This window comes from Tiliqua scincoides, chromosome 4 (genome assembly GCF_035046505.1).
Source record: "Tiliqua scincoides isolate rTilSci1 chromosome 4, rTilSci1.hap2, whole genome shotgun sequence".
NCBI classification, from domain to species: domain Eukaryota; kingdom Metazoa; phylum Chordata; class Lepidosauria; order Squamata; family Scincidae; genus Tiliqua; species Tiliqua scincoides.
Genome location: NC_089824.1, coordinates 100,224,093 through 100,235,379, shown reverse-complemented (window position 1 = coordinate 100,235,379; position 11,287 = coordinate 100,224,093). Strand labels below are relative to the sequence as shown.

General features: G+C 40.3%; 1 protein-coding gene across 2 annotated transcripts in view; it reads right to left on the bottom strand.

Moving 5' to 3' along the window:
• Positions 1 to 3,035: 3,035 nt before the first annotated feature.
• TENT4A (terminal nucleotidyltransferase 4A) overlaps positions 3,036 to 11,287 on the bottom strand; it is a 31,887-nt gene continuing 23,635 nt past the window's right edge. The window contains exons 8-12 of one of the 2 annotated variants that reach the window (XM_066625517.1): positions 8,673 to 8,799; positions 8,203 to 8,303; positions 7,217 to 7,383; positions 6,364 to 6,522; positions 3,036 to 5,961 (exon numbers count right to left, since the gene is read on the bottom strand). In XM_066625517.1, coding sequence (XP_066481614.1) covers positions 5,776 to 5,961; positions 6,364 to 6,522; positions 7,217 to 7,383; positions 8,203 to 8,303; positions 8,673 to 8,799 — 740 coding nt within the window. In that variant the 3' untranslated portion in view covers positions 3,036 to 5,775. The remainder of the gene's footprint in view (positions 5,962 to 6,363; positions 6,523 to 7,216; positions 7,384 to 8,202; positions 8,304 to 8,672; positions 8,800 to 11,287) is intronic. The other variant, XM_066625518.1, reaches the window with a different exon arrangement.

Here is an 11,287-nt window from a genome sequence, read left to right as displayed (position 1 = left end):
GTTTAATGACTGTAAACAGCACAAGGAAATTCAAAGACCTGCTTGTAGTACAATCACAGTAACTTTGAAGTCATATATACAGTTTGTTCTCTACAACCAAAAGGTCTTTGGGTTAAAGAGAAGAATTAAGGCACTTAAACTTCCATGCCATACATGTAGGAAATATGTTCTAGAATCCCACTGCTGGTGTTCACTTACATGCAGCCCTAAGCACCCACACATCTGCAATCTTCCAGCTCCCATCTTATTCCTCCACTGATTGGGCAACGCTGAAGCTCAGTTCTGTCATACTGACAGGCTGTAAGAATGGAGTGGGGCAAAGATCAATAGAGAGATTTGGAGTGGATGGGCACTGAGGCATCGTCTGTATGATAATGATGTGACAAGTCAGAAGAGAAAGGAGGAGATAACTGTTTCATAGCATGTTTAGCAGTGGGCTTCATTAAAATAGGTTGTTTGGAATTTACGAGTCTGATGCTCTGAAAATTCTTGAATTGTTACTGTGGCAAAATGGAAACAGATGAAAAAGGAAGATCTTCCTTGTTGAGATTTAGAAATGTGAATTTGAATCTGGGCTTTCCTTCATGAGACAGAAAGGGTGCATAACAACCCATTTTGGGCCCAATCCTGAATGTTTTGCACCAGCAAGTGCTGAGCAGTGGAGAGGTGAGTGTGGAGTGGAGGGAGGTGTTCTGGGGTAGGGGAGAGCATGGAGAAAACATGGCGGGGGAGGGAGTGGGGCAGGAGGGGAGTAGGTCCCACCAGATCCATAGCCCTGCATTGGGACTCCTGGGGTGACATGGGGCTGCTTTACTCTGCACTGGCTAAATAGCCAGCAAAGAGTCAAGTAGCCCCATTGCAGGGCCACTTCCCTTACCTCGGGAAGGGATGCTGGTACAATAAGTCACACTTTATCCCTTACCTTGGGGACCTTACCCAGAGGAGGTTCCTGGACCCACCTGCGGCTGCCTGACAACCATACAGCCACAGTCATTTCAGGGCCAGGAAGCTCAGGATTGGGCTATTTATCAGTTACTTTCCCAGTTTTAAATATCACAAGATGGTTGTGAAACTTAAGAATGTCAATTTTAAAAGCAGGTGTCTACTAAAGACTGGCATATCACAGATCCACCTAAGGACTGAAGCTGAGACACCCCGGAAAAATGCATGTTCAGAGATTAAAATGTAAGCAAGCAAAATGTTCATAATTTTTGACATGAGTGAAATTTACAAGCACTTTAATGCCTCTTTTACTCAGATTTTTTTTTAAGTTGTAGCAGTTTCTTGTTTCTTGAATTACACAAACACTCCTGGGGGGGGGATAGTGTGAATAAAATTTAATTTCATTGTAGCTCGGTTAAATATCCTAAAATGTACTGCAGTTTGATGCATTTAATGCACTTCAAATACATCCCATCCTGCTGATCCGTACATCAGATATCCAGCAGATTTCAAGGGGATGGACAAGGTCAAGGAGTGTTGCCTGGAAGCAGTGAGAATCTGGGCAAAGGCTAATAAACTGAAATTAAATCTGGACAAAAGAGGTGCTCCTGGCCAAGAAAACCACAATGCAGGTACTAGGCTGTCAACCTGTTATGGATGAGATTGTACTGAAGGAACATGTGTGCAGGTTGGGAGTCTATGGATCCACAGCTACTCCGAGATCACTAGGTAGCAACTGTGGCCTAGGGGGCTTTTGCCCAGCCTCAGCTAGTGTGGTAGCTGCAGCCATATTCAACAGACCTGGCCATGGCGGTCTATGCCTTGCTGACATCTCAACTGGACTATCATAACATGCTTTAATTGAAGCTGGCCTTGAAAATGGTTTGGAAAGTGCAATTAGTGCAGAATGCAACAGCCCATGTGATTATGATGATTTGGCACTTCATTTCTGTTAGACTGTTGCTTTGGTGGCTAATACATTTCTGGGCCCAATGCAAAGTACTGATGTTAACCTTTAAAGCCCTATATGTTCTGGCACTGGGCTATCTTAGGGACCACACCTCCTTCCATATACTCCAGCCCATTCCCCGGCCCTGGGGCCACTTGCGGCCCTCAAGGTCTCTCAATTTGGCCCTCAGGGAGCCTCCAGACTCCAATTAGCCTCTGGCCCTCTGGAAATTTGTTGGAGCCCGCACTGGCCCGATGCAATTGCTCTCAGCTTGAGGGAGACTGTTTGACCTCTCACATGAGCTGTGGGATGAGGGCTCCCTCCACTGCTTGTTGTTTAACGTCTATGATGCAGTAGCAGCAGCAAAGGACAGGCCAGCCTTGATTTGTGCAAGGCCTTTTATAGGCCTTGAGCTATTGCAAGACCTTCATTCATTCATACAAGTTCATAGTTAATATATTCATTTATGTAAACTTATAAATTTATTCAAATTTTAAATGTAAATTAATTCTTTTCTTCCCCTGCCCCCGACACAAGTGTCTGAGAGATAATGTGGCCCTCATGCCAAAACCTTTGGACACCCCTGCCTTAGGTCATTGGTTAGGATACTGCTGAGTACCACATCGGTCACAGGTGAGAGCACTGGTGGCAAGAAGCAGGACTTTTAGTTGTGGCATTGCACCTCTAGAATTCTCTTCCAATTTACAAATGGCCCTTTTAGTGGAAAACTTCCAGCAAGGCATGAAAACATTTTTCACTTAGCTTTTGGGTTGGATGGAGGGGTGGGGTTCTATGATGCTTACCACTTTTACCTCTTATTTTCTTTGTTTTGCTCTTTATTGCTGCTGCTGTTCTGTCCTACTTTATGCTTTTATGTATTTTTACAATAGCCATTAGCCATGGTATCCAGGTAGAGCCTCCTGGTCTTTGCATCTTTGAACAAGATGCTAAGGACAAAGGAGTGGCTACTACCACCTTCATGATTTGGAACTCTTGGAAACAGAATGCTGTACTATGAGGACCTTTCATCTGAACCAGCTTTATGCACTTTTCAATTTTACAAAATCAAATTCTGATAACACAATACAAAGTGAAAGATCACAACGAAGGAGTAAGAACATTGCACCAAAAATACAGTTGCCATTGAAAGTTTATTAAAAATCAAAGAATACAAAACTTCACATAAAAATATGTATTTTAGCTTCTCGCATTGTTCTCCACAGAAAAAGAATCTGAACATGATATTTTAATTCAGCTACCCACAGTGGTATGCCACTGCCATGACCAGAGTGGAAGCCAGTGCAATTTATTGGTTCACCATGACAAATGGAACATGATATCTACTTCTCTTAAGCTTATCCCGTTTTTAAAAACGGACACTATTTAGGACACTGAGGTTTCCATAATGTAGGTTCATAGTCAATATTGCTAGCATGTAAGGGTAAGTATAAGGTCTATTATCAGCCCTTGAATACTGGTTTATTCAAGTTTAGATCTCTTATTGTACCACCATCTATTAAAAACCTTTCGTAAGGTTAAAAATAAAAAAAATGATCAAAGCAAAAATAAAGATTCAATATTAAGAAGGGCTGAGATTTTGGTAATTCAAAAACCAATTGCTGCTCCTTTGCATAAGGTTGTAAAATTACCATTCACCTGGAATAAATGCTCTATCTTTCAGGACCCAGATCCAAAGAGCCCAATGTACTTCTGCTTGTGGCAAGGGAGGAAGTAGCATATTACCAGTTTTCTTTCCTGGTTGTAGTTGCTGGTACTGCCTCCATTGCTGCTATGGAAGGCCCCCCCCCCAACTTTCATTGAAACTTTTTAGGGAGCATGGCGAGGGGGCTGCACTGAAAGGGACAGAAAAGCCCCAACATATATGGAAAACAGTACACCAAACTTTGTATCCTAGTCCTGGTACACAAGAATTATTCCCAGATCAGTTACTATTTTACAGTATATGAACTGACTAGAAGTACTGAATGTCTGACGGCCGCAGACTGCCCAACTGTAACTTACAAAACTTGACATTCATTTTTGTGTCTGATGAAAGGGTTTTATACTTGCAAACTTAACACATCTTTCACAAGATGCTGGTACAATAAGTCACACTTTATGCCTGTCTTTCTGTAGTATCAAAACATCAGCTTACATCCAATACTAATACGAATATTTATTAATAATAGGTACAGAATTTTAAAAGATTTTTGTGGTTAACATTGGATGAAGATGGACAGCAGACAAAATGTGCTACTCTAGTTTGGAATGTTGCACTCATCTCTCACAACCCAAAGGCTTTGAATTGATTTTGACAGACCTCTTGAATGTGTCTCACATCTGCTTCCAAGGCATACCTGCAGATATTAAAGCTTACTATTGGGAGAACCATCCCCCTTCAAACATTCAAACATAGTTTTAAGAACATTCACTTCTGTGGATCAAGATGCCACAATAGTAGGATTCTATCTGACTTCCTTCTTTAAGCAGAACTACTAACACAGTGCTCTGTAGATTTATCCCTCTTACTTAAAAAGAAGAAAGCAGGCATGAAAAGATGCAGGCATTGAGAACATAGTGCAGAAGACCCACAGGTAGGCAATGTTTATTTTCTTGCTTTAAAAAAAGTTTTAACAGAGACTGCCATGGTGATACACCCTTGCATAGTATATCTGTATGTATCTTTAAATTAACTGTCTGCAACACAGACTCTGTGTGTAGTGTGTGAGAGAGAGAACAGGCTGTGCTTTTACAGGACAAAGATATTTAAAAAGCGTAAAGAAGCTAAAGGTACATGTCAAATATTTGCTCTTAACAGAACCAATGCACATCACTATACAGATTCCTTAAATGGAATCAATATAATTCCTTTCTCCACATTCCTTAAGTTAGATACTCTGTTCAGCAACAATGCTCAGACTCAACCAAGCAGACGGTAAACAATTAAAACTGATGAAAGTAATTTGTAGTTTGTAATTTAAAAGTTTGGGACTTATCCAACTTTACTTCCAACAGATTTTTGATGCTCATCTTTGTCCAGGTGCAAGGAATAAATGCAAGACTCAATCCAGGGGGCTGTTGTCCTACCAAATTCCACGTCAAATGAGTGGGAGCTGCCCAAGAGGACTGAATGGGGCCCTAACACATTAGCTAGAGCAAAGTTAGTGTCACATGCCAGACTAGTGAGCTCAACTGAAGGGTCAAAATGCTTTAGAGCTCAAACTTCTTATAAAAACATAAGCCAAATCAGCAGTTTCACCGCTAATTAAGAACCCTCTAATATCATCAATGTGAGGAGTTGAATGCTTTGCTCCGATAACTCACCAGAATCATGAACCAACTTAAAAATGCAACTTGAGAATCTGTGAAGAAAAAAAAATCAAACAAAAGCTTCCTCCATCCCTTAAACATAACTTAGATGACAATATGATTAAATTAAAACAGTCTAAGCTATTGCACAAAAGCTATGTTGGATAAGAGTATAGTAAAAAACAGAAATGAGAAATGAGAAAGCAGCCAGCAGTCACAGATTTGCTACTACAGAAAGCAAAGTTCAACTCTTCTGACAAAACAACCCCATGATGAACAAATGCAGCTACAGCAGAAATCCCACAGCATTTATGGTCCTCACAGTACTCCTGCCACAGCTGCTTCGGCACAGTAGTGATCATGGATAGGCAGAAGACAAACTTCCACACATAAGGCTTCACAGATAAGCACAATTACTTCTTTTAAGATGGACTCCACCACCACACAAAGAAACATGCAAAGGTTGGATGCAGGTATTTGGCAACATCCACGAACTGATGCGCTCAGTGCTGGTCTCAATTCCTCCTAATTTCACTCTTTCCACGAGTGTTAAGTAAGCATCCTGAAGGTGGCCATTATCTGCTAAGGCTAATAGGCAAACTGTCTCTATGCTTCTTTCTTCTCCAAATATTACGGTTATATTGGTGGTGCCCTCTGTTTCCAACCAGCTGCCTCATCGCTCCATTACTTGCAGAATTGTATCCACTGCCTTGATTAGGATTATGAGCTCCTTTCAGGGTAAACTTCATCCCATTGTGCTGCTGGAAACATAAGAAATGTTCAAGATCTTTGCCAGCTAAATTACACCTACCAAATCTTTCAACATTACTTCCTAGCAATTCATAAAGGCCAGATTCATATAGTGGTATTCAAAGCCATGTACTCACAGCATGAAAAGAGTGTGACACGATGCATTCACACACTAATATAAACAATTACAGAAACACCAGTTGAAAACAAGTTTCTATTTTATACTATAACTAGAGGAGTTTGTTTCTGGTGAGTAAGATATGATTACAGCTTATGTCTTACTGACCATAATGGGCTTACTTCTGAGTAAAATAACGCCATTTTCAAATACCTCTAACTATAACCATAATGGCCTAATGCTCCACAGTCGCCACTATCCAGTTACTGAACAACCTCTATCATACAGTACATACCTGATTATTAGTTGCCATAATCAAGGTTCTTGCAGGCACAAACTGAGTTTTACCACTTGGCACAGGCAGCGCTGGTGGTAAACCAGCTGAAAGCTGAGATGGTGCTTGCAGATTGAAGTGGTACACGTTAGGAGTCGTGCAAGATGGAGTATCTGAATCCTTGTGACACAGAAAAGGAGGGAATTGAAGGGTTTTTTTTCTTTTTTCTTTTTAAGAAGGAAGCACATGTTCACACCTCACCACACACAGTGTGGCAGCACAACTGTAATCTCCAGAAAATCAATTATACAGTGTTGGGTAGGTGTCTTGTAACAGTCTTGTGTCAATATCTTAAAGCAGAAATTTTATCTACATTGTGGAAACTACACACCAGTCTGTGTTACCATTTGTAATGAAGTCAGCTTTTGAAACATAGGCAAACAAGCCAAGATCTGACTCTGGCTGCTTCAGAAATAGAAAACTACTCATGAAAATTGTTTGGGTAACTTCTATCAAGTACTCAGACTCTGGATAACTGATCAAAAGAAATGACTAGTATAAAATATACACAGTGAATTTCTCTTGACTATACAGCAGTACTTTAGGCTGCAATCCTATGCTTTCCTAGGAGTAAATCCCACTGAACAGAGGGGGATTACTTCTGAGTAAATGGGTATAACATTGCTCAGATGTAAATCTTACTGTTTTAGAGAAAGTTAAAGTGATGAAAGTTTCAGTTATGATAACATTTCAGAACTGCTATTTCGGTTTGCAATTTAAACAAGGTTTGAAAAAGGTTCAATTTGAACAAGGTTAAAAAAAGGTCGACAAATGAGTAGAAAAGCAGCTTGACAGGAAAAAAATAGTAACTTACAATATCACTGCCAGAAAGAGAAGACACAGAAGAGGCAGATGAACCTGATGACAGCTGTTTACCAGTAAGTGTCAAAGCCAAAGATGGCTTGCATGGTGATTCAGCTTCTGTGTTCTGGACTACATTGCATGCAGATATTGGCTCTCTCTCTTTCATTATTTGAATATCTGTGTGAATACAACAGTCATCAACTAGCTTTGTATGTAACTGCAATCCCTTTCACATACCACCACACTACCAGTGGACTTCAATTTTAAGTAAACACTATTCAGTTCCCACATGTTTAATACTTGACCTACTTTTGTTATGATATATAAACTCAGTTTAGATATGACATTAATAAGGAAGCTCAATTACAGTGTAGCACAGGGGTCTCCGAACTTTTTGGCCAGAGGGCCGCATCAAATATCTGGCATGGTGTTGACAGCCGGAAAAAAAATTTAAATATAAAATTTAAATAAATAAATTAGAGATGGAACTTAGATGAGTGAATAAATGAATGAATGGGCACTGGACACAATCCTCCAGACACAACCAGAGCACAGCTTGGTCATGTACAGTTGAGCGGGCCAGAGGCTTTCATGGGACAAGAGGCTGGCTGTGGGCCGGACAAAGGCTCGTCATGGGCCACATCTGGCCCCCGGGTCAGGGTTTGGAGACCCCTGGTATAGCATAATGTTTGAACCAACAAATCATGGCTTGCGATTGGCTGATAAATCAGAAGCCATGGTACACCACAATATGTGAAATGAAAAATCATAGTTATGGCCACTTATCTCTACATACATGTATGAACTTTCAGTCTTGAAATCTACTTTCTTCCTCTGTCTGCAGATAGAGGAAGAAAGTAAAACAGGTTAGACCATAGTTTGTTGCAGAGTATGAACTGAGCCATAGGATGGAGGTGAGGGCGGAATTCACTGGAAGCTCTAATTTTAAAAAAACTAAAAAAAAAGTGGAGTTTTTAAATCAACTACTTTACTCACCAAGATCAGGTGACAAGTTAGCTTTGCTTCTCCATTTCTTTTTAATCCAAGCTCTATAGTCAATGACTTTCTGTGTCACTTTGATGATTCTTCCTAAAGTACTGGAAGAAATATTGACTTACATAAGAAATCAAAGCAGAAACACTAAAGCAATACTATTCTTTATCTTAAACTGAACTGATTTAAGGATAGCAAGTTACAATTAGGAACCCTGTTTTGATCAATAAAAGCACATGCTCAGAGGGGTTTTTACATGTAACAACCACCACTCATATCCTTTCACAGAGTTGCACTACAAGATCTACTAGGATTTTAAATACGTTTTATAGTGTGGAATGGAGACATTAGATAAAAAATGGGAAGGTAAAGAACCATACTTCCACAGGAAGCACATGGTTCATTAAGAAAATCAACAGGGCAAAGTTTGATTTTCATAAGTTTTGTATACAATTAACACACAAAGAGATTACCTTTCAGAATCTCTATTGGGATACGATACTGCAAGTGGAGATACTGCATGGCTCAGAACAATGTAGGCATAATCAAAAACTTGCTTCACTTGCATGGCACCATAACAACTTCTTCCAACATCATTTCCTGTAACAGTTAAATTTAAATAATCCATTTATTACATAGTCGGCCGGCCAGTATTACACACATCTACATTCAGGTTGCCTTTGTCCTTGCATTTAACCCTTAAAATCTGATGCTTGAAAAAGTTTGTGAATCAGAGCACAGTTTTTCACACAAATACATGAAGAACTGTTACAAAAAGTTAACAAGATAGTACGTAACCCTATCATAAATGATTAGTTATAGTTCTAATTGCCAGAGTGACCAGAAGACTAAAAGGGGATGTTCTCCATATTAGGGAAAAACTCCAAAGCAAAACAATTCCATAACAAAGTAAAAACACAGAGAACATTAGGATATAGATTTACCTATTACTGGCAAAACAATTCCAAAACAAAGTAAAAACATAAAGAACATTAGATATAGATTTACCTATTACTGTTTCTGACATACATGAATGATCTTGTAATGAAAAAATAAGAAGCTGATTTTGTATATAGTGGGAGCCTAGCTGAAGCTCCTTTAAGAAAATTCCATCACAGCCCCTTCCCTCAGCAAAGGAATAGCATCCCTGCTTTAGGAATATATGCTGAAGGCAGGAGGTTAGAGGAGAAATATCAATATTAAATTAGCTGTGGGCTGAGAGCCCTTCCAGCCAATGGCCTATCTCTATGCGAGGTAGGGCCAGACTGGAGAAACAGTCAGCTCTGCAGGGAGGAGAAGCTGTTATCAGTCAACGCTACCTCATGCTGGTGCGAGAGGCTTTTGCAGAAAGTTTGGTATGCCCTTCCTCTGCCAGGGAATATGGGGTTTGCCATGACAAAAGAGACTATTTACGGCTAAAAAACACTTCACAAATATATGAATAAAGGAATCGTTTTATGAGTTTGATTAGAATATGCTGTCATTTGTTAACCTTACCATTTGGAAACAAGATATTAATGCAGCATTAAATAAATAAATAGTAATCATGTTTCACCACCCTGAACCGGTTACTTAGGGCAAGCCTACTCTTTTGCATATGTACTGCTTGGTACTTGGCCTTTATAATCTATCTGCTGCTTGATACGGCTGTGCTGGAACCAACACAGTAACACTATTTCAGGTTATTGAACATTTCCAAGATCCCTTCTTTAAAATATTACTATTATGTGGGTCTCAACCCCTCCCTTCTACAGAAATAATCAATTCCTATTACAACATAGATGTGTAGCAGCCCATTCATAACAAATTCAGAATTCATAACAAATGAGACTACTGGCACATTGATGAGACCTCCTAGTTTATGCTGAGCTTGACACATTGACCCAAGTGTCTAGGGTTCCATTTTTGAACCAGTTACAGTACTCCCTCTAAGATTTCATAAACAGTTAGCTTCCTAGACGACTCATCCTCCTCAACTGAATTGCCCAGAAGTACACTCTACCATGAGTATGGCCTCTCCCAAGGAAAACTATCAAAGCCTTTTTAAGGTATGAAGCCATTACCCTAAAGCAGTGATGACGAACCTATGACACATGTCAAAAGTAACATGCCATGTTTTGAATGACACACCAGCGTTCACCAATTTACAACTGAGTTATACTTATATTTCCTTTTCTTATTTGATGTTTCTTTATACAATACACAGCACCACACGACAGGACTGTTTTGTTTTTCTTAAATATGTGAATACATAAATAATTGTTACTCTTTTGTTCAGGGTGGGGGAGGTGACATGGCAGCAGAGTCAAGTTAGACATTTTCTGAATTTGACATGCCAAGCCCAAAAGGTTCGCTATCACTGTCCTAAAGCATGGTCATCTACTCCTTTGTGAAAGGTCTGAATCTCAAACTGCACTGTAAAGCACATATTCCCCAAAAACAATTAGCACAGGACAACTATTAGTTCTGGATGCAGTTGTAATACAAAGCTTTGTTCTCTGTAAATAACTGGAACTATATTAAGATTCTTTTGTAAACTATAAACCAGTGGTTCTCACCCTTTTCAGCCTGGGACCCACTTCTGAGAGTGACAATCTGTCTGGGACCCACCGGAAGTAATGTCATCAACCTGGAAGTGATGTCATGGCAGGAAGTGATTTCATCAAGCAGGAAGTGACATCACTGTTCTGCTCTCACCTGGCTGAGCATGTGGCAGCAGAGTGTGGGTACTAAAGCCTCCTCTGCCACCACCCATGGTCCCGACTCCAGGGCACTTTCCCACTCCCCCTCTTGCCTGCCTAAGGTTAAAGAGAGCCAAACAGAGGGGTCCTGCATGCCCCCAAGAACGAGGGAGCACCCACCTGAAAATCTCCAAGCACGCTCTCCCCTCCTTTGAATGGGGCTGCGCAGCAGCACACTCACAGAGGAAAAGCCTGCCCTGCACATGTGCAAGTCGCTCTGTTTGTTTACTCTGTGCCTGGAAGCCTAAAATGGCTCCCCAAGGGTCTGTTTGCCCTTACTCAAAATGGCGCTGTCCAGGTCTGCCCTTTTTCAAAATGGTGCCGTCGACTTCATTTTGCCCTTTTTC